Here is a 25,081-nt window from a genome sequence, read left to right on the forward strand (position 1 = left end):
AATCGGTATTTAAGGATGATACGATACTCCACTAATAACATATGTTGAATTAAACAATCAATAAGAATAACAAGGAGAAAATCTTAAATATATGCTGCTTGCAAACAATTACAATTTGCCGCGCGTAGCCATGTTAAACATTACTTCTAAAGAAAAAAATTTATAATTTAAATTAATGATGATTACATCTCTTGATTGTTTGGTTGTTTTTATTTTATTGTTGCTACTTAGCTTTTGTAGCACATATATTTTGAGGATGTGTGTTTTTGAGACGATTCTTCTTATCCTATGATGAATATTAATTTTTTTAATCGCTTGCTTTTATGATAAGCACACATTATGCAATTTATTATTAATTATTATTTTGGCTTAAAAAAAGCTAAAAAACTTAAAATTAATTTGTTTAAAATTTAACAAATTATTACACCAAAGTTAAAAGTGGACTAGCTTCTGTAGATATGTGGCTAATTAAAATTATTTAGAAAATAAAATATTTTGAATTATAAAATACTAAAAAAATTTCGTTTTGATTTTTCTTGTATCAAATTATTTAAAAGTTATTTTTCTTTTAAAAAATTCCACAATTATATTTTGTCAAAATTTTCCTAGATAAAAATGTTCTAGAAAATTAATTAATTTTTATTTAAAAAATTCAGTAATCATATAAATTAAAGTTGTTAAGTCAATTGAAGTTTATTTTTCCGCCAAAATGAAGAATAATTGAGTAATTTTACTAATGATATTTATTTATCAGTTTTAATCATTTTTATTTATTTAAATATTCCCACGATTTTTTTATTATTGTATTCTATTTTCCATTCACGCTCAAATCACATAGACATGTTAATTTTTTTTAATTCCATGTTTCAAATTTATTTTCGTCAAGAAGAATAAATGTACACCGTAAATGTATTGACTTTTCAAATATTTAAAGTGGCTGTTCATTTAATTCTAAACTCTTTTTTTATGCGATTGTATTTTCAACTTTTATTTATTTAGGGAGTTTAATGTTGTCTACTTTACTCCTTTAACTGGTATTTTTTTTATTAACTACTCCCTCCGTTTTTTATTATAAGTCGTTTTAGACTTTTCACACAGTTTAAGAAAAATAATAATTGTTGTATGAAAATGAGAAATTATGAAGGTTTTTACAAAATTATCCTTCATTAATGACATATGAAAGATAATTTTATATATTTGAAAGGAGAGAGAATAATAAATATTTAAGGATATAATAGGAAAAGTAGCATTAATTATTCATTGGAATTGTAAAGCGACTTATATTTAAATACAAATTTTTTTTCTAAAACGACTTATAATAAAAAACGGAGGGAGTAACAATTTTCTTTGAAATGTTAACTTACAATTATTTTTAAATTATTATTATTATTTTTAATGAATAAAATTAAGAGAAAGAGTTAGTGGGAGTAATTTAGTGGAAGGTAATATTGAGATAATAATAACCAGCAACTACTTTAAGAATGGAATAAGAGGATTCATGAAGTAACCGGTCATATTTTTTTGCTTTTTCCAATTCGGAAGATTTGGAAGGGATGGGAGGTGTTCCACTTTAATTATAATTATATTTACATATTTACCCTTATTTATTTATTTAAATATAAATTTAATTTCTTAAAATATTAAAAAAAATTGAACAAATTTTATCTTTTATATTCCTTATATTTTTATATCTTCAACTTATTATCATGCGATTAATTGAAATACACTGTCGATGTAAAACAACTTTACATCATCATCCAATTAGAATCAATAATTTTGACACATAAGTATAGAATTAAAAATATAAATAAATAAATAAATAAATTATAATTAAATTATTTTAATAACTACTTTTTCCATAATTCTCTCTTCCCATGTGTTAAAATACTTCATTCTAATAAGATGATGGTGTAAAGTTGTTTTAGACTGACAGTGTATTGCAATTAATCTCTATTATCACCATATTCGTTTAAATTATTTTATTTTACTTTTTATATTTTAAAATTAATTTTAAATTATCATAATATTTTTGTTTCTAATAATTTTTTTTATAGATTTTATTCTCTTCGATAATATTTTTAATACTATAAATTATAATCGTTATGTTTTTTATAAAACCTTTCATGATGTTCTTTGATTGAACACTTATATTTCCTAATTTTATAATTTTATTGTTCATTATTAATTATTAATTACACTACTTTTTGTAGGTTTCGCGACTCTGATATAGATGTTTCCTTTATATACACAATATAATAGAAATAGTTGTTTTGAGGTGGAGGTTTTGAAAATACATTTTAAGTAAAAATGTTGTACAAGAGATTAGGTTATGAATGAGGGTGCTATACAAATATCATACAATGTATTTTATATCTTTTATGATTTGTTCAAGAATTTGAGTTGTAGGATACAAATTAATTTCATTTCTTAAAAGTATATAAGTTATCAATACAAATTTCATCATTTATTTTAACTTTACATTTTTACCTCTCTAAATTATTTAATAATTTTATCTAACTTTTGTTATAAGTAGTTAAATAGTACTACAAAATATTAAAATAACTCATTTATATTTTAAATATAAATATAGTTAAAATTATCTTTTAAAACTAAAATAATTATTAATAATAATTCAATAGAATATATTCCGTGCATCACACGGATAAATGTATTGTATAGAATATAGTAAAATTAAGTATTATCAATATTAAAAGAATTATTTTAAAAAACTTAAGACTAACACAATATATTATTTAACATAATAATAAGTTAAAATATTATAATAACTTAATTAGTTTATTCAATATTAAAATCAACAAGATTTATTTATTCAAATATGTAATTATATATTAATTTTTATTTTAATTCTTCTTAATTATTACTTAAAACTTCAACTTTATTCTTATTCTTTTCTTTTAGTCATTAAAAAATTTAATTTATATTGAAATTGATAGTTGTATTATATAGATTATTTGAGATCAATTTTTTTATATTAAAAATATAAGGATTAAAATTAAATAATTTATATATTACAATGATACATTCTAATAGAAATCAATTTCGTAAAGAACTAAAACAAAAGAATAAATTTAAAGATAAAAGAAAAATGTACTTATGAGGAACAAAATAAGTTAGTTTATTTTAATTTTACTCGCATATCCTATAACTTATAAAATTCATAGCAATGCCAATGAGCCTCTTTGAGTGAAAACCAAAAATAAAATCTCAATTGGTTGGAAAAATTTAAAAATATCTCGATTGTGATATTTGAATAAATATGGAAGGTAATCTGATTATTTGACATGGTCGATTGACTGAATCAAACATGATATGTTAATTAAATATCGGTAAGCAATATTGACCATGCGAGATAGATTTAATCTATATGAAAGATGTAAAAGGTAAATGTTGATTGGATATTGTATTTATTTTAGACCGATTCACTGGATTTGTTAGAATAAAATTCTTTTAGGAAATAATTGGATGGTTTCTCATATAATCCACAGATTTGTAGAGATTGCCTTTTCATTTTCATTCTCTATCATGTATCATGTAGGTGAATTTTATTCTAATATATGAAAATAAAATATTAATAATTTATTTTTTTATTTTTCTTACAAAATAAAATTTTTCCATAATATAAAAAATAAAATAAGAGAAAATAATATAACAACACAGCGGTCGATTATGTTATAAAAAATATCAATTATTATGTGACAATATAAGTATCTAGTTAAAGATACTTATTTTAAAAAAAAAAAACTCATTATTTAATAGTTTTATTTTAAGATATTTTCCAAAAAAATTTAAGTACAATTTCGATTATCATATCTTTTATAAATAATTATTTAAATACATTGACCACTAAAACAAGAACAAAAATTAAAAATTTAGTTAAAATTATATAAAAAAATGAAGAAAAAAAATACCACAAATAGATAATTTTATAATAGAAAACTAATTTCAATAACGAATAATAATAAAAAATCTGAAACTTTAAGAGAGTAATTGATATGCACTCCGATTATAAAGATAAGTTTTTTATATAATTAAAAAATATATTTAAATTGAGATAAGTTTATAGTAAAAGATTAATTTAATAAACAAATAACACTAAAAGAACTAAAACTTTAAAAGAATAATTGTTACTACCATTTTAAAAAATGATTTATTTAAATAATTAAAAATAATAATTATTAAAGTTAAAATTATAATTAAAAATAATAATTATTAAAGTTAAATAATTTTATAATTTAATGATTATTATTGATTCATAGATTAAGAACACTATCAAGTCATATTATAACCGGTTAAATTAATAGTGCTAATAGGTTTAGAGGTTCATAAGTATTATTTTAAAAATAATTAAATTAAAAGTTAAATATTTATAAAAATATGAATATTATAATTTTTTTAAATTATTATATGAATATTATAATTAATTGAAAGTATAAACTAAAATATCAGTTCAACGGATTAGATCCTTAGCCTTAATTTTAAAATGACTAAAAATGAGTAGATGAAATATTCGTTTATGAATTTTTAATTTATCTTATAAAAAAGTTTTGCTTAGGAAAATTTTTATTTATTAAAAAAAATTCTTTTTCTTTATCCTTTCTTCTATTTGATTTTTTCCCTTTTCTTGTACATCTATAAAAAAAATGAAATTTTCCTTATGAAAAAAATATTATTCTTTATTCTAAATATTTAATACGGGGTTGGTATTTTACGAATAAATAAGTAATTGTTTACTTACCATCTATGAAAAACTTCAAAAAACCTAAAAACAAAAATAATATTAATTATAATAATAAAATATATAAAAAATCAAAACGGTATTATTTCCGATTATGTTTCCTTTTCAGCTTTAAAAAAAGCCATTCTTTTTTCTCAAATTCACACTGTCAAATTTGTTTCCGATTTTCTTTTTTTTTTTCCAAAAGGATTTTTTTTCTTTTTACAAATTTTCAAATGAAATAAAAAGGAAAAAGAAAAAAAAAAGGAAAAAAAAAAAAAATCCTTAAATTAAATATTTTAGATTCTTCCCGCGTAATCCCAGATTCATTCACCCAAAAGAATCCCTTTTTTCCAAAGATAGAAAATTTTGATTGAACTGCTCACGATAACTAATCATGCTCCCGCACACACCGAATCACAGCCAACAAAAACACAATCTTAAAAATCACCTAATATATATAAAAATAAAAATAAAAAAAACACAAACAGGGCGCGTGAATTTCAGGCGCTGCGATATGGAACAGACATCAGGATTACGAACCACGGTCGTTGTCAGAGTGGGCTCCACACGTCCCTCAATTTTTCCGATGCTATATATTTGACAAATCACTCGAAATCAGGTGTTGGAATATCTAGAGAGAGAAACATCTATATATAGAGAGAGAAACTTCATGCCATTGTGATCGTAGAAAGAAAAATTGATTTTTTCGGATTGGGTTTTGGGCTTTAATCAAAAGGGTCAATTTTTTTCTTCTTATATAAAACCCATTATTGTTAGAAAAAATCGGAAAAACAATTATTCAAGAATTTGAAAGTTGAAAAAAAGTTGAAAGAATTTGACTTCTTGATTACAACCTTGAGTCTTTGTAAGTCAGCTATGTTGTTACTATTTTATCCAAACATAAACATCATTGTTTTTCTCGAATAAACAACAATTTTGGTTTCTTTATTAACAATTTTTGTGTCTCTTTCTCTTCTACAGATCCCAGAGAGACAGTGTTACTGTGTTTGGAGAAGGATCTGAACACTATTTTTTTTTTATTACAATTCCAACATTCTTGCAGTCTCCAAGTAAATAGGTTTTTTTTTTTTTTCATCGTACCTATGTTGTTTTTGAGTTAGCGTGTGATCAAAATTGTTCTTTTTCTTTGTCTACGTTCATTTTGTTTTCTAAGGGTAAACTAAGGTTAAACTAAGGGTAAAAGGGTGATGTAATTGTTTTGATTTGTGCAATGTATTTGAAAGAATCCAAATTTTCTATGATGTTGTGTGTTATCATCTGATTTCTGAGGCAGTGGATTTTGTAGGGACCCTTTTGTGTTTTCTTTGAATATTTTTCAGTGCCGACAAATTGTTGATAAATATAGCAAAAAAATAAATTTGGATGACACTTCTATTTTCTTAATATTTGTCACTATTGAATGAGAGAAACATGACAGAAAAGGGTTTTCTTGTCATGTTCCTATCCTTACATTTGCAACTGAAAAAAAAAACATCAACTTTCTAGAAAAACCATGCATGTAACGTTGACAAGGCAAAAACTTTGTGGTTTTTGTAAGATGTTATATTATTTTATTATAATTTATAATATATAATGTTTTTTTAAGACTTTTTGAGTATTTTACTCAATATATTGTAAGAGGTCAAACCATGAGTAGAAGAATCCAAAAATAAAAGTGGTTTGGGAAATTGTGAGTGTGAGAGTGACCTGTTGTGAAAATAACCTTAACAAGTAAGCATAGTTTAGAAAAAGGTGCATGAACTTGGTATTTTTTGTTTTTTTTTATGGTATAAATAGACCTCTAGTGTTTGAGTTTGAGGGTTTGTTTTTAGGCTGGTAGCACTGCATTGCTAGGTTTTCCATTGCTCATTCATATCTTCAAGCTCTAACTTGTCTTTGATCACTGTATGCTTCAAGCCTCTTTGATTTTGATCTTGATCTCTGTGTAATCTTTTTTTTTGTTGTTTTTGATTGTTTGTAATGATTCTGAATGTGATCTGTGTTTTATGCAGGAAAGGAAAATGGACAGGAATGGTCAGATGGGTTTGATTGGAGAGAATTTTGAGTCTGGTTTGCTAGGGAGGATGAGGGAAGATGAGTACGAAAGTAGGTCTGGAAGCGAAAATTTTGACGGCGGTTCGGGCGATGAACTCGATGCTGGCGATGATCAGCCAAGGAGTAAGAAGAAGAAGTATCATCGACACACTCCTCAACAGATTCAGGAGCTCGAAACGTATGGTTTTACAATATTACGCAATCTTTTTTTCATCAATAATGTGATTGATTATCTATGGTTTAATTGCTCATTAGGTCTCTTAATTATTTTGAGGTTTATGACGAGTTTGTGATTGGATCGATCGATGAATCTGTCTGTAATATTTGGCGATGATTTTAACAATGGTTTTTGTTCTTGATTGTTTTTAGGTTCTTCAAGGAGTGTCCTCATCCCGATGAGAAGCAAAGATCTGATCTTAGCAAGAAGCTCGGCTTGGAGATCAAGCAAGTCAAATTCTGGTTTCAGAATCGGCGAACTCAGATGAAGGTAAAACTGAATACCTTAGTATTTGTGCACTTGTGTTAGTTTTGTTGGTGCAATTGATATTTGTGATAGATCTATGGCTTTTGCATTGATTTAATCGTACACGACAATATAAAGATTTTGTACCTTGTCTGTCATAGTGTCCAACCAATCATAACTGCGGAACCATTATTGTTTCGACTTATGTTGTATACGATAATGGAATGATTTTGTACCTTGTCTGTCATAGTGTCCTACCAATCATAACTGCGGAACCATTTTTGTTTTGGCTTACGTCGTATACGACAATGGAAAGAATTTGTACCTTGTCTGTCATAGTGTCCAACCAATCATAACTGCGGAACCATTTTTGTTTTGGCTTACGTCGTATACGACAATGGAAAGAATTTGTACCTTGTCTGTCATTGTGTCAACCAATCATAACCGCACAACCATTATTGTTTCGATTTAAATCGTGTACGACAAAGGAAAGATTTTGTAACTTGTCTGTCATTGTGTCAACCAATCATAACCGCATAACCATTATTGTTTCAATTTACATCGTATACGACAATGTAAGGATTTTGTACCTTGTCTTTCATTGTGTCAATCAATCATAACTGCACAACCTTTATTGTTTGGACTTATCGCATACGACAATATAAATTTTTTGTACCTTGTGTGTCATTGTGTCAACCAATCATAACTGCATAACCATTACTGTTTTTGCTTAAATTGTATATGACAATGTAAAGATTTTGTACCTTGCCTGTCATAAGCGCAGAACCATTTTTGTTTCGACTTTAATTGTACACGACAATGTAAAATTTTTGTACATTATGCCATTGTCGTTGTCAACCAATCATATCCGCATGACCATTACTTTTTAGACTTAATTCGTATATACTTTAAACTTCATGTGATTGGTTGTACTGTGTAAACTGTTTTACATTGATAGTGTATCAAAATTAATATCTATGTTATATTATATTACTTCTATAACTTAAGATTTATGAATCTATCTGCCACTTGTTGATATATACTGTACTAAACGAGTTGCATTTCTTTTGAATCAGACACAAATGGAACGCCATGAGAACATGATTCTGAAGCAGGAGAATGACAAGCTCAGGGCGGAGAACAGTCTGATGAAAGACGCAATGGCCAACCCAATCTGCAGCAGCTGCGGTGGCCCAGCAATTCCGGGTCAAATTTCAATGGAGGAACACCAGATTCGAATTGAGAATGCTCGACTGAAGGAGGAATTGTCCCGAGTCTGTACCTTGTCCAACAAATTTCTTGGCCGTCCACTCTCGCCACTGGCCCCCATATCTATGCAGACTCAGAATCCTGGTCTTGACTTTGGTATGGGAAGGAACGGTGTTGGTTGTCCAAGCAATTTCAACATGTCGCTCCCGATGGGTTTTGATATGGGAGACGGGGTTATGGGAACTCCACCCCCATATCCTGGATCTCGAACACCGATGGGCATGATGGGAAATGATGCTCAGCAGGAGAGATCCATGCTTTATGAACTCGCATTTGCTGCAATGGATGAGCTGATCAAGATGTCTCAGCCGGATTCCTCTCTCTGGATTAAGGCTTCAGATGGCACAACGGAAGTGCTTAATCATGAGGAGTACGCAAGAATTGGTTCTCCCTTTAACGATCCAAAACCTACTGGTTTTGTAACTGAGGCGTCAAGAGAAACTGGACAGCTATTCATCAGCAGTGCTGCCCTTGTGGGAACAATGCTGGATGCGGTATGTCGCTCAACTTTCTTAATCTTAGATGAAGTTTAACTGATTTTATTTGAAAATTTCCTGATGAAGAATTTAAAGTGGTTATGTTTCTTGTGATTGTCTATGATGCTCATGTGGTCCCGATTCTCAAGTATTATACATTTATTTATTGTTTGTTTCAATACTCAATAGGATCGGTGGGCAGAGATGTTTCCGTGTATGATTGCTCGAGCACAAACCTTGGATGTGATATCCAATGGTATGGATGGAAGCAGAAATGGATCTATTCAAGTGGTATGTTTCTCTTCATTTTACTCAATGCTGCGTTTATTTGGATGGAACTAATTACGTACGATTGATTATGATTTTCAGATGCAAGCTGAGATTCAATTGCCTTCTCCATTAGTCCCTGTGCGACAATACACTTTCCTAAGGTATTGCAAGCAGCATGCTGAAGGTGTGTGGGTTGTGGTCGATGTTTCAATCGACATCAATGCTAATTCTGCCAATGGAAACCCTTTCATGAGTTGCAAGAGACTTCCTTCTGGATGCATTTTGCAAGATATGAATGGTTTTTGCAATGTAAGTGCTTATCTAAATCATTGTAAACATTAATTTTCCTATGATTTTAAATATGTTTTTATTACGTTTGTTATCATATTAAAAAATCAATAATCATCTAACTATCTTGTGATTCGCCTTTGTGTATGCGTTAATTAAACTCTTGTAGGTTACTTGGGTTGATCATTCTCAATATGATGAGAGTGTGGTCCACCAAAACTTCCGACCATTGGTTAATTCTGGCACCGCGTTTGGTGCTCATAGATGGCTTGCAACTCTCCAGAGGCAATGCGAACTCCTTGCAATCGTCATGTCTTCCTTACCAACCGAAGATGCCACAGGTATACAACTTTGTTGTTGCGCTTAATATCTATGAAGCTGTGTCAGTCTCAGTCACTGACACATGATGGACACCAGACACGTCTTTTATATGAGTTGTCAGTGCGCTTAACAATTTTTTCAGGGAAACATTAATTTCAATTTTTGATGGACATGATTTTTATTTCCAGGCATGAGCCCGGCTGGAAAGGGAAGCATGTTGAAGCTTGCCCAGAAGATGTCTGATTACTTCTTGTCGGGAATTTGTCCTTCGTCAGCTTGCAAATGGGACCTCCTTCATATTGGTAATATGGGAAGCGGTGACATGAAAATCATGTCTCGCAAACATATGGATGGCCCTGGTGAATGCATTGTGCTAAGTGCTTCGTCTTCTGTTTGGATGCCGGTGTCACGCCAAAGGGTGTTTGATTTCCTCATTGAGACTCGGATGAGAGGCGAGTGGGATGCTTTGTCCAATGGTGGAACCATGCTGGAGATGGTTCACATTGCTAAAGGTCAAGCACTTGGAAATTCCGTTTCTATCCTCCGTGCCAATAATGTAAGTTCTCTTTTACCATTATCTTCTTCATGAACCCACATTTGAAATGCTTAGTCTTTGTACCTTTCTATTATTATCGCGTTTAAGACTCGGAGTGTTATTTTTTTCAAAATGTCTATAGACAGACACTTTAAGACTTGCATGGCGAGGCTTGCATACATTCTTACGTTTAACTTTTTTTTTTCTAGGCTGATGGTAATGGAAACGAGGCCATGCTATACCTACAAGATTCGTGGACTGATAGCTCCGGCTCGATGATCGTGTATTCTCCAGTCAGTGTGCAATCCTTGAAAGCGGTCATGGGCGGTGGAGATTCTTCATTTGTTGCTCTTTTGCCTTGCGGCTTTTCAATTCTACCGGATGGCCACTCCAACGGCAACAATATCATGGGAGATTCAAGTGATGGAAGCGGCAACTTCGGCGCGGACACTGACAACAGCGGATGCTTGCTGACAGTTGGAGTACAAATGTTGCTGAAGGACCTTCCAACAGGCAAGCTGACAAAGGAGACGCTTGATACTGTTGATTCGCTGGTCGGAGGCACCATTCAGAAGGTCAAAGATGCACTTGGAGTTGCATGATGAAGAGTTATTTTGATTAGAATAATAATAAAAATAATAAACCCTTGTGGTTATTTTGCTAATATATTTTGGATGTGTAGGGGATTTTGATTTTAGACTTTAGTTGGAAAAGGCTGAGACATAGTTAAGACTAAGTGTCTCATGCAAGGTGAGAAAGTCAAGAACGAACCATGAATTGGCTTTGCTTTGTGTTTGGTTGGTTGGTTGGTTCGGGTATTGACTTGTTGCATGAGAGATTTGTCTCAGCCTTTTCTTAGATTCAATTTGTGTCCAAAAGAATATTAGGATGTTGTTCTTGTTTTACTTTGCTTTATAGGTGAATAAAATTGCATGACTTTGTTGCTTATCTTGATCAATGCATGAGATTCAAATAATTTGGTTAAGATTTTGTGTTTGAAATTGTCATCGAGTTTGTTCGAGTTGACAATAATTTGTTACAATGTTTGTTGGTGCTTCCCTTATAAATGATTTTGTGTGAAACAAAGCCTGAAAATTTTCTTGCAAAATATTGTCCTACCTATTCTTGATAAGAGTATACTAAACCTCAAGCTCGATCTAGAGGAGTTGATCGACTAGAAGAATGTTGTTTTGAAGGAAATAATGATGCATCTGAGAAAATAACGTTCTATTGATGCACATGTTGTTCCAATGCTTTAGGGTCGTGTGTATTTATATCTCGTATGTGATTTATTTGTGGATCAAACTATGACTCATTTGAGAATATTGTTACTTCTCATGCTGAAGTCCAATGCAATCTTAAATCACACATTTTCAAAATAATCTAGATTTCAAAGTGCAGATTGCTTACAGAGATTAGAATATTTACGCTGCTGTTTATGTAACTTCACACATTTCCCTCCTCCTTTCCATTTTCATTTCTAGAAAAAAGAGAGAACTCATAGAACTAGAGAGTTTCCCCTCATTTGTGTTCACTAAGGTTGTTACATTATTTTTCAAGCATTCTCATAGCTTTTATCCATTGCATTGAAGCTTATCACGTATCTACTCCACTGCATTGCATGTATATGAGGTTATACTCTATTACATAGGTAATTTACTCATTCTCATTCTTTTTTTTAAAATTTATTTCACATGCACGCATTACCTAAATAGTTGATAGGTATGATACTTTAAGCTTAAAAGTAATAAATTTATCATTTGTATTTGTACTGAACTTCCTTGCATTAATAATTTGAACACTAAAACTTAGGGTTCGTACAAGCTCAGCATTCTGGTTCGTGCTTCTAGTTCAATGTAGTATGGATTTTGAAAGCCAAATCCTTAGTTTGGAGGTTGAATCAGAAATTACATGTTATGTGTTTTTTGGGTTGGTTTGTTTATGTGCTTGTTTATGTATTATGTTATGACCAGTCTCTGTGCTTGTTTGATTGTAGGAAAAATGTCACACAACCAAGAAAGATGAGACATGGTAGAGTAGCCCAACATGCTTCTGTTCATAGGGAGAAAACTAGATCATCGCAACCCTCAATTGGAGAGACTTTTTTTGCTAGTGAGGGATCTTCTTCCCAGGTTCACTTGTCTTTGGAATCTTCTTCCTGGATTCTTGTATCCCCTACTGCCCTAGATTCTCCTGACGATTTCCTAGGAGGCCCCTCACACCTTTCACTATTTCCTTTGTATCCAGATCATGCTGCTAGGAACATGTGGAGGGAAAACTATCATTAATCTTTAACTAGTCTTTTAAACATATGTGTTATAATATATGAACAGTATAATGATGTATTTATTTTTTGTAGTACCTTGGTAAGTTAAAATGTATAAGCCACGATAGGAAGGTTGCAAAGTTGGCGCAACCTGATGAACCATTCTTTTAGGATGTCATGTAGCTCTATGGGTTGCTGGATTTATGTAGAACTTATATGGTTATATTAACCATGGCTTATTGTCTTCCTTTATGGAGAGATGACACGCAAAGACATCGTCATTTCAACATCCGATCAGTGAGATCTCCATCACACTTAATGATGTATCATGCCTTATCCATCGTCTGATCACATGAAAATTAGACCTGAGGCACCGGACATGGTGGTGACTTCTTAAGGAACAAACCTATCAAAAGCCCAACAAGAGATGGATGACACTAGAGGATGTCATGTTAGGATTTCATTCTTGGTGTATCTATATGCACACCACCTGGCTACATATATGGATGCTGGTGGTGGTGATGCAAGGATTGCATCCACAAAGCATGTATATTGAGATTTTACCTATTGGTTTTGGTCATCACGTCCATTATTATAGACAAAAGTGAGACCTATGTCGACATTATATACCTCAAATATTTCATTTAATTGGAGAAGACTCGCGAGTACAAATGAGAGGTTTCTTGTTCGGTGTACCTATAATCTAAACTAGACCAGAGAGGTTGATGGAAGACTTGAAAGTTGATTGGAAATAACTATCTATTTACGATATTTTTTGTACCTTTACTGATATTAACGTCATAATACCAATGTTACATTGTTTCTAATATTTCATCTGAATTAATTTCAAGCATGGATCCACAAGTATTTTCCAAGGCTCGTCAGTTGGGCATGTGTGGAAGACTATTTTGAGGCTTTTCCACATGCATGCTTAATTATCCTGCTCAAAGGAAATCATGTGACCAAGATGTTCTGAGTTGCTCTTGACTGTATCGAGCGGGATGTCGTATGCCGATCATAATGAGAGTTGGTCTTTGGAGATGATATCCTTATACTCTGGATATATGATTGTGGATCTTGATTTAAGTACCCTCATCCCAGTTTGGGTATACATAAAGTATACTTGGAGACCCACTATTGATTCCCGTGTTGTTATCCTCCGTAAGGATGTTGATGAGATTTTTGCAGCGTATCATGATCATATTGTCCTAGAGGACGTACATCATTTTCTAGTTCCTCGTTCATGGAGTACACTATATGGCTATATCTAATGATTTCATAGAGTGTCACATACTTACATGATACTAGATGATGAAGGAGATCCCCCAAGGCCAGATCATCAGTAGATCTTAGAGGAAGAGCAGACAAGGGTGAACCTTGTCATTGATGTGTTACTAATATATCACTGCATTATGGCTATAATTAGAGAGGCCATTGCGATGTGAAAGTTGATGAAGGAACTCCTTAGATGGCCATTCTACATGCCATCTTAGAAATGGCATGACTTGCATTGCAGTATCGACGATAGAGAAGGAATAAGGGTGTCATATATATATGCAGTAGTTGTCTTTTACTTTGTATATTTTGAAATTTTGTATTATGGTTTCTTGTGGAATTAATTATGACATTTTGTATTTAACATTTTGAGATTTTGGTATTCAAATATGCATAGTGGTTATTCTATTTTGATGTAACTATTGAATGACAAATGTGTATGGTTTATTGTGAGATTGATTTATAAATAATTTATAATTTAAGTTTATTTAAAAAATATCAAATTTCTTTGAACTTATTGTCGAATGATGTAGATATTGTTATGGGGTTATTCCAAATATTAGAATCCAAAATTGTGATTTTAAGAAAACACAAACAAATATGCATGAAGAGTTAATTCCAAGATTGGAATCTGGACGAATTTTTGAAAAAAATGGGGTGCTTCAGTCATGAAGTGATTTTGTTGTAGAATGAGCGCGTCAGAATTTTGATATCTAGAATATACAAAGGGTATTTTGAAATTTCCATAAGTCGTGTGATCACTACATAGAGTGTAGTGGAAAACCCCCTTATAACTTACAATAGAATTAGAAATCACAATTATTTATGTTACTATAGTAGATAGTCAATGATATAGAATCTTATTCAATTTATTCGTGTTGATCTAATGTCTACACTTAAAGCATTCTATAAATGAATAATTATTTCTTATCTTGTTATAATCAAAACCAATGACCGATTTAGAATTATATGAAACTACGGCGAAAAAATCTACAAAGAGTATTTTGATTTTTTGGTATTCAAATATGCATAGTAGTTATTCTATTTTGATGTAATTATTGAATGACAAATGTGTATGGTTTATTGTTAGATTGATTTATAAATAACTTTTAATTTAAGTTATATATATATATATATATATATATATATATATATATATATATATATATATATATATATATATATATATATATATATATATATATATATATATATATATATATATATATATATATATATATATATATATATATATATATATATATATATATATATATATATATATATATATATATATTGACTTGTAGATTTTTCCGCCGCTGTTTCATATAACTCTAAATCCGTCTCTGGTTTTGATTTTAACAAGATAAGAATAAATTCGTCCCTGATTTTGATTTTAACAAAATAAGAAATAATTATATATATTGACTTGTAGACTTTTCCGCCGTTGTTTCATATAATTCTAAATCGGTCCCTGGTTTTGATTATAACAAGATAAGAAATAATTATTCATTTATTAGGTGTAACTTAGGAAGCTTAAATTAAAAAAAAGTTAAAAGCACTCTAAGCTGCACGTTACTAAAACATACTTTCATAAAAATATATTGGTCTATTTCAGCAAACCCCACATGGGTTCGCTAACATAGACCCACTAATTTTTTTTAAAGTAGTGTTTTAGAAAGTTTTAACTTAAAAATTGGTTAAATGCATTCTAAGGTGCACGTTGTTAAAACACGTCTTCATAAAAACAAGTGAGTCTACGTAAGCAAACTCATATATATATATATATATATATATATATATATATATATATATATATATATATATATATATATATATATATATATATATATATATATATATATATATATATATATTGAATGGTTTAATGGGTATTCACGGGTAAAATAAACAGATATTTAGTTACCTGCTTCCTTATGGGCACAGATACAAATTTGATGCTATCCGTTTATAATTAGAAAATTATTTAAATATTAATTTGTTTAATATATTATTATTATTATTAGAATTTTTTAGTTGAATATGTAATTATTATTTTGTTGAATTTATTTATTTGATAAAAGAAGAAATAAAATGAATGTGATTCATTTTTTTTATTATTATCATTATAGTTAATTTTAAAATATTTGTTGACTTTAGTAGAGATAAAAAAATATTAATTAACTATATTAATTTTTAAAAAATATATTTAAATAATATTATTCATGGATATCCGTTTAATATCCGTGGGTATCTCAAAATTTATGGATACTCATTTGACGGATACCCACACGGGTATGGACGGGTACGGATATCATATTTATTAAATAGGTCGGGTAACAGGAGACTATAATTTGTGCCGACGGGTATCCAATGTCATCCCTAACTTTAACATTGATAAATATTTATAAGGCTCTATTTAGATAGGGTTTAATAGTAAAAAAATTTAGACACTATGTAGTATTCCGTCTTACGTATTATTAATCACAAATAGGAACAAATCTAAAATTTTATGATATACAAGATGGAAAAATATAATAGTAAATATAATAATAATAATAATAATAATAATAATAATAATAATAATAAAATATAGACAAAGTCAAACACGAAATGGAAATCAAGGCACGCGTATATAATATTTCCAGTGAATATAACTACATACATATGTATATTTATTAATTAGGCCGTCCCCGAGATTTTGATTGCCTTATCGAAATTATGAATTTGGTGCCATTTTCTTAATTCATAATTTTTTTACTAGATTTATAAGTCATAATTATAAATATATAATTGTAAAAAAAGTAAAAAAGTTACATTAATATTGAAAAACTTAATCCAAATCAGAACTAGAATAAAATTATGACATAAGTAGTTATAATGTATATATCAATCCGAACATGTATTAGTAGCATTCCAATTCCCACAGTAGCTGCAACCTCCGACTATTAATCTTTGAATATCATCCTCCTAACAATTTTTGCTGCAAAATCACTAATAATCTGATCAAAATTAAGATTCTTTAAAAATCATCTTCAATTGAAATCAGAGCATAATTTGTGACATTGTCGATCACAAATAAGATTTTAGCAATTTTAATTTTGAAAAATTCCTCTTTGTTGATGCAACAGTAACATGAATAGTTAATATGATTCTATAAGATATGCATGCATTTAGGAAAACAATTTAATGTCTTAAGAGAACTCAATATCATAAAGCTAGATTTTGATTCAACTGTTAAAATCTCTATGATGACTTTTAATTCTTCATATAAAATTTCACCATCAAGATCATAAGAATTACCATGTTTCAAGTTCTCATCATAAAATGACTTAAGTCTTTCAATATTAAACAAAATTCCAAAAATATTCTCATATGTGCTATATTGCCCAAATCTTTTATTAAGTGAGTCAATTTCTTGATCTACAATGTATAAAAAATAATGAATCCTAAAAGACTCCTCAGCAGATTCAAGGTTTTATTGTGTGCATTAAGATGGATTTTCATCATAGTGTTTTTTATATGATTTGACGTTTTTGAGTAAACACACATTCAATGTCCATTTCATTTGCAATTATTTCAGCACTATCAATAGCCTTTGCAAAACCAAATGATCTATATTTTTCCAAGCGAGCAATCAAACCTTTTATTAACTGTATAGCCCCATCAATTCACATGTCTTTTTTTGTAAACTTTTGCTAATTTCATCAACAAATAACAATTCAAACTAGATAGTCATAACTAGTAAAAACTCAAAGTTCCAAATTCCATGATGTGCTAAAGATTCAGCTCCGCTCTTAATCTTTGGATGATTATCTTGTTCAGCTAGTTGAAGTAAAGCTTATTTTATGTCTGAAGCTTGAGTTTTAATTGCATTTACACTATTCACGTGACTTTCGCGGCGTGTTGTGACAATGGTTTGGGAGTTAAACATTTCACATTATCTCTTAAAATTTTCCAACGTTTTGTGGAATGAGAGAATATAGTGTAAATACGTTGTAGTACTCCAAAAAAATCTCTATCTTTAGAACAAGAATTTGCAATGTAACATAGTGTCAAGTTACGAGTATGACAACCACATGGTGTGTACAATTCTCTTGGATTTATATATAACATTTTTTTGTACACCTTGATGTTTTCCTTTAATGTTTGATCCATTATTATATCCTTGCCCTCTCACACTATTAATACCAAGACCAAGAGTTTCTAAAATATTTTGTAATTCTTCAAACAAACCTTGGCCAGTTGTATCATTAACTTTAAAAAATTCTATATAAAAAAATTCTTCCATCTTTATTGGACTTGTAGAAACATCCCCACAACGTAGTATGATAGTCATTTGTTATTGCTGACTTACATCAGGAATGCACTTTCTATTTGTAATTTTGGTGTAGAATGAGTGTGTCAACTTGATATTTAAAGTATACAAAGGGTATTTTGAAGTTAGCATAAGGTGTGTGATTACTACATGGAGTGTAGTGAATAACACCCTTATAATGTACTATAGAATTAGCAAGCATAATTAATTGTTTGTTAGTTAATAATTCTTATACTTTTTTCAAATGAATAGCACATAGATAGTCATAACCAAATCACTATTATTTATGTTACTATAGTTGATAGTCAATAATACAAAATCTGACTTAATTTATATGTGTTGATCTATTCTGTACACTTAAAACATTCTTTAAATGAAAAATTATTTCTTATTTTGTTATAGTCAAAACTAGGGACACATCTAAGATTTTATAAAACATGAGTGGGAAAATCTAAAAGTCTCTCTCTCTCTCTCTCTCTCTCCTCTCTCTCTCTCTCTCTCTCTCTCTCTCTCTCTCTCTCTCTCTCTCTCTCTCTCTCTCTCTCTCTCTCTCTCTCTCTCTCTCTCTCTCTCTCCCCTGTGTGTAATGATTTTGAACTTAATTTTTTTTAGGGAAATAGGTATGAAAGTTTCCATTATGTTGGCATCCTTGGTTTTAGGCAATAAGATTATAGTATTTGAATTGTATTTTGGAAGAATCCAACTGTTTTGAAAAATTCCAAGATTGCATTGATAACATCTTGTTGAATGATATGCATGTATGTGTGGTAGAAAACCCCTCCAAATCCATATGGACCAGAAGCACTATCTTTTTTGAGATTGTAAACTGCCAAGCTAACCTCTTAAATAAAAGGAATTTTGGTGAGGAATTCGTTCATGTTTGAATCCACAAGAGATGGAATAAATTCATATATTATTGAGAGATATTGAGTCACCCCCTTAAAACAAAATATTTTAGTGAAATAAGAAACATCATGGCCTGCCAACTCCTCAGGGTCAATGATCATTGTTCCTTAAGTAGGGGATTATGCTCTTGGAGTTTTTGATTTTAGCAGTGGTGTGAAGTAATGCAGTATTCCTATCTCCTTCCAAATGCAATTTTATTTTAAATTTCTCAAGCCAAAGTATTTCTTCCCAAGCAAGGTATTACTCCAGATCTTGCTAAGCCTTGGTTTCTTGTCCTCTAAGGTTCACATTGTTGCCATCTAAAATGAATTTGTTTTGAATGCTTTCCAGGTTTTCAGGGAGGTTGTGACTAGGCTATGTATGTACCCAAAGACATCTTTGTTCTAGATTTTGAAGTTGGTGATAAGTGCCAAAATTTACTTATTTTGTGTATGTAAATAGTGGCACTTATTGATACTTTTGTTAATACCATTTTGTGTATAAATACGTATACTTTGTGAATAGTTGTATTTTCATATACTTTTATACCATTTGATAGTTTTTCCTGTGTTTTGTAGGTAGTTATGCATATTAGAGCCTTAAGGAATAAAGTGTCAAAGGCACGGCTTCGATTTCGCAGTTTTGGTGCAAGCCCGCTTAGCCACCGTCAAGCGGACTTCCATAGGCTCAAAATAAGGATGACCAAAATCATCATTTTGGTTTCCATTCATTCATTATTGGATAGATCATTGAATAAGATTTCCAACGCTTCGAACCGGGCGCAATTCGGAGTTACGGTTCTCAACTTATGGCGAAAACAAGATTTCACTTTTGCTGTCAGCCGCTAAGCGGGAGTACGCTCGCTGAGCGACCATGACAGACAGCAAATCGTTAAATAGGGGTAAAAATCACATTTTTAGGTTATGTTTTTGGGGTATTTGTTCCCAACTCCATCAACCTTCATTTTTTGGATAGATTAGCTTAGAAAACAACTTCGGAGGTTGCATTTGGATGATTGGGGGTGGATTGAGCGTCGAACGAAGGTGACTAATCGGGAGATTTTTGTTTCATTTATTTTCTTCTTTGTGTATTTCTCTTTGGTTGGGTTTTGTATATGATTTTACTTTGAACTTGTTAACAATAATAAACGTATACAAACATAGAGAATAAGAAGGACCTTTTCATTTAGGGTTACAATAGAATGAGCAAAACTAAAGAGTAAGGGTTACACAAGAGTATAAATACTAAAAGCTAGATAAGACTAAACTACCCTTACAAAGATACAATAAAATAATATAATAATAATATTGATAATAATAATAATAACTAACATCTCCCCTCAAACTCAAGATGTATTAGCAGAGAGCATCGAGAGTTTGTCAATCAAAAATCGAAAACGTTTAACGGAATGCGTCTTCGTAAACAAATCAGCAATTTGCAAAACAGAGGAGACAAACGGTAGAGTAATTGTCCCATGCTGAAGATGATGACGAGTGAAGTGACAATCAATGTCGATGTGTTTGGTACGTTCATGAAAGACCGAGTTGTGGGCAATTTGAGTTGCACTTTTGTTATCACAATACATAGGAGTTGGTTCAGAAAGAGTGACGCCCATATCAGAAAGTAACCATCGTAACCAAACTATTTCTGTAGTGGTGGATGCCATAGCACGATACTCAGCTTCTGTAGAAGAACGAGAGACAATATCTTGTTTCTTACTCTTCCAAGAAATAAGAGAATCTCCAAGAAAGACACAAAACCCCGTGGTAGATTTACGATCTGTGGGGTCACCAGCCCAATCTGCATCAGAATAAGCACGAAGTTCCAATGAGGATGATGAGGGAAAGAGAAGACTTTGAAACTGGGTTCCCCGAAGATAATGACATATACGAAGAACAGCAGCCCAATGCACTGTAGTAGGAGATACAACAAACTGACTAACAACATGAACAGCATATGCAATGTCTGGTCTAGTAATCGTAAGGTACACCAGGCTGCCAACCAAAGTACGATATAAGGTGGGATCTGGCAGAGGAATACCATCAGATGGAGCATATTTCACATTCAACTCAAGAGGACTATCTGCTATTCTAGTATCAGAAAGACGAGTCTGTTCAAGAATGTTGGCAATATACTTGGATTGGGAGAGAAGATATCCTCTAGGAGAGTAGGCAACTTCAATGCCCAAGAAATAGCGCATAGTACCTAAGTCCTTCATCTCAAACTGTTTTGCTAACTCTAATTTCAAATCATTAATTCCATCCATATCATCACCTGTAATAATCATATCATCAACATATAGTGAGAGTAAAATACGACCATGATTAGTAGTCTTGACAAACAAAGCAGAATCATGATCACTAGAGTGAAAGCCAATAGATGTAATCACAGTGGTAAACTTCTCAAACCATGCCCGTGGAGCTTGTTTCAGACCATATAATGCCTTCTTCAACTTACACACTTCCCCTTGATTATGAGAAACACCTTGTGGGGGTACCATATAAACTTCTTCTTGAAGATCACCATTTAAAAATGCATTTTTAACATCCATTTGTGAAATATGCCACTGACGAACAGATGCTACTGCAATAAGAGTGCGAATAGTAGTCATCTTAGCAACAGGAGCAAAAGTTTCTTCATAATCCATACCATATTGTTGAGAGAATCCCTTAGCAACAAGTCTTGCTTTGTAGCGCTCAACTGACCCATCAGACTTAGTTTTGATCTTGTATATCCAACGAGATCCAATAGCACGTTTTCCAGATGGAAGAGGTACTAATTCCCAAGTATTTGTTTTGTGCAAAGCAGAAAGTTCTTCTGCCATAGCCTGTTGCCAAAGAGGGTCAAGAATAGCCTCTTTATAGGAAGATGGCTCAGACAAACTATGGATAGATGTTAGAAAAGAAGCAAACGAAGCAGAGTAAGTAGAATAGACAAAATCAGGCAATTGAGTAGACTTACGATCACGAGAGGGATAACGGGGATTTGGAGGATCAACAGTCGCAGGAGGTTCTTGGGTAGCAGTGGGAACAAGAGGGAAGTTAGTATCTGGAGTAGCAGTAGTATCAGTCCTGCAATTCTCAAAATTACAATCACTAGAAACATTATCATTATGACCAAAAGGATCGATGTGAGTAAGTTTTGAACTGCTAGTAATATAAGAATCAGAAGAAAGAGAGTAAAAAGGAATATGTTCAAGGAAAACAACATGACGAGAAACATACAATTTCTTTGCACTAGGATCATAACAACGATAACCCTTTTGGCCATCTCCATAACCAAGAAAAACACATATAGCAGAACGAGAAGACAACTTACTACGTTCTACTTGTGGGCGAAGAACAAAACAAGTAGAACCAAACACTTTCAAAGAGGAATAATCAGGGATGGAGTTATATAATTTTTCAAAGGGAGACAAACCTGATGTGACAGACGATGGAATTCTATTAATAACATGAACAGCAGTAAGAACAGCTTCACCCCAAAATTCACTAGGAACCAAAGCAGACAGCAAAAGAGAACGAGCAGTCTCAATAATGTGTCGGTGTTTCCTTTCAGCAACTCCATTCTGTTGAGGTGTATCAGTACAAGATGTTTGATGAATTGTACCATCAAAAGCAAGCAATTCAGAGAATTTATTAGAGGTATATTCACCACCTAAATCACAACGGAAGCACTTTATAACAACATTATGCTGAGTCTTAACCATAGCACGAAACATACAATAAATGTCAAAAAATTCAGAACGATTTTTCATAAGGTAAACCCAACAATAACGAGTATAGTCATCAATAAATGAAACATAATATCTAGATCCACCCTTAGAAACAAGCGGTGATGGACCCCATACATCAGAGTGAATTAAGTCAAACGGTGCATATGAAATGGAAACACTTTTACTAAATGGTAAAGCTGAAAATTTAGCAAGTTTACAACCACAACAATCTGAGATATCACTGGTTTGTAACTTTCCTAAAGCTCCAGTAGCAGCCAAATACTTTAATCTAGAAGCAGAGACATGTCCAAGACGGTAATGCCATAAATAAAAACTAGAAGACGAAGAATTCAAACGAAAAGAGGATAATAAATCAGTTGTGGAAGTAGAGGTTGAGGCTGCACTATCTGAGACTCTCAACTCATCCAAAACATAAAGTCCCCCTTGTCTACGGCCTGTCCCAATCAGCCTCCCGGAATGAGGATCCTGCACACAACAAGAAGTGGAAGAAAACATAACTGAGTAACCAGAATCACACAATTGACTAACAGAAGCAAGACTCAAAGTGAGGCTAGGAATATAATAAACATCAGAAAATGAAAAATTAGGTGTGGAGACAGAACCAATGCCTGCTAATGGCATATTAGTGCCATCAGCAGTCATAACTGACATAGATGATGTGGTATTCAAGGACACAAATGATTTTGCATCATATGACATATGATGCGATGCTCCAGAGTCAAGTATCCATATGGGAGAAGATATACCTGACAAACAAGAAGAGTTCAAACCTTTATTAGAGGAAGCAGACATGGCACGTGACTGAGTATCAAGAAGCTTTTGGAGCTGCTTTGCAATATCAGATATTTGAGAAGTAGTCTCAGATGGATATACATGATCAAAACTAGAACCAATGGTAGTAGGAGCAGCAGCAGCCACATTGGATGATGAACTCTTGAAATTTTTCTTATTTCCTTTCAACAATCTGGGGCATTGTGCTTTCCAATGACCTTTCTCCTTACAAAAAGCACATTCATCACTACCTAAACCAACCCTACCTTGAGATTTTCCCTTGTGAACTGGAGCAGCAAAAACAGACGGAGGAGTAGGGAGAACTCCTTTATTTGGAATCAAACTGGAGTGGGACTTGAGTCTAATTTCTTCTGCCAACAATTCATTAAAAACTGAATCTACATTAGGAAGAGGGTTACGATGCAAAATACCCCCACGTAGTCCCTCAAAATCATCCCTAAGCGCCATCAAAAATTGAACCAAACGTTGCTCTTCTCTTTGATCAGTGTATGCTTTGACAACTTTCAATTCTGTTGATTCCATAAGAGCCAATTGATCCCACAAATTATTCATAGCTGAATAAAATTCCTGAATAGTCATATTATTCTGTTTCAGAGCTCTAATGTCACTCTCCAGCTGGTACCGTTTTGCAAAATTAGATTGAGCATACAAACGTTTCAAATGGTCCCAAACCTCCTTAGCAGTATCATACTTTGCCCGTTGCACACCTATTGACTGAGAAACAGAATTATTGATCCAAGTAAGGATCTTAGAATTACTAACATCCCATGTTTCCAACTCTTTTGCATATTTTGCTTCATCCTTTTTATCTGTAGGTTTAACGGAGGTTCCATCAACATACCTCCACATTCTTTTTCCTTTCAAAAAATTTTTCATTACGTAACTCCAATAAGAATAATTTTCTCCATTGAGTTGGACACTGACAGACTGAAGAGAATCATCTTTATCATTACTCATTGTAAATAATTATGAAATAACCAAAACACCACAATAAAAAAATTATCAACTAAAATTGGTCTTAAAAAACACTGCCACGTCAATATATCCAAGGATGATCTTCTCCAAATTATCAATTTCTTTTTTTTATTTAATCATGCCTTTATGCCATAACTAAAGAAACAACATGGATATTTCATGACGTCAAGCATATTGCAAAGGAACAGTATGAGAAAGCAAAGAAACATTACCAAATCACTAGTGAAATTGGCCCAACACCGGAAAGCCAACGGTCATAAGATTTATTCCAAACAGTACCATCAGCATTTCAATTAATCAACACCGTAAAAAATATGTGGCCCCTTTACCGTAGATCTGAAATCAAACCGAGCTCTTTGATACCATGTTAACAATAATAAACGTATACAAACATAGAGAATAAGAAGGACCTTTTCATT

General features: G+C 31.6%; 1 protein-coding gene across 2 annotated transcripts; it reads left to right on the plus strand.

Annotated features, from left to right (window-relative positions):
- Nucleotides 1–5,719: 5,719 nt before the first annotated feature.
- Nucleotides 5,720–11,363, plus strand: LOC131630370 (homeobox-leucine zipper protein ROC6-like). Of its 2 annotated transcripts, none has more exons than XM_058901157.1 (9): nucleotides 5,720–5,816; nucleotides 6,751–6,971; nucleotides 7,163–7,280; nucleotides 8,333–9,019; nucleotides 9,191–9,292; nucleotides 9,371–9,580; nucleotides 9,729–9,900; nucleotides 10,069–10,436; nucleotides 10,625–11,363. In XM_058901157.1, the coding sequence occupies exons 2-9, from the start codon at nucleotides 6,760–6,762 to the stop codon at nucleotides 11,015–11,017; spliced, it is 2,262 nt and encodes a 753-aa protein (XP_058757140.1). In that variant the 5' UTR covers nucleotides 5,720–5,816; nucleotides 6,751–6,759; the 3' UTR covers nucleotides 11,018–11,363. The 2 variants fall into 2 exon arrangements, with proteins under 2 accessions (XP_058757140.1, XP_058757139.1); XM_058901156.1 differs by lacking the exon at nucleotides 5,720–5,816 and adding an exon at nucleotides 6,577–6,643.
- Nucleotides 11,364–25,081: the final 13,718 nt, after the last annotated feature.

This window comes from Vicia villosa, unplaced genomic scaffold (genome assembly GCF_029867415.1).
Source record: "Vicia villosa cultivar HV-30 ecotype Madison, WI unplaced genomic scaffold, Vvil1.0 ctg.000673F_1_1, whole genome shotgun sequence".
NCBI lineage: Eukaryota > Viridiplantae > Streptophyta > Magnoliopsida > Fabales > Fabaceae > Vicia > Vicia villosa.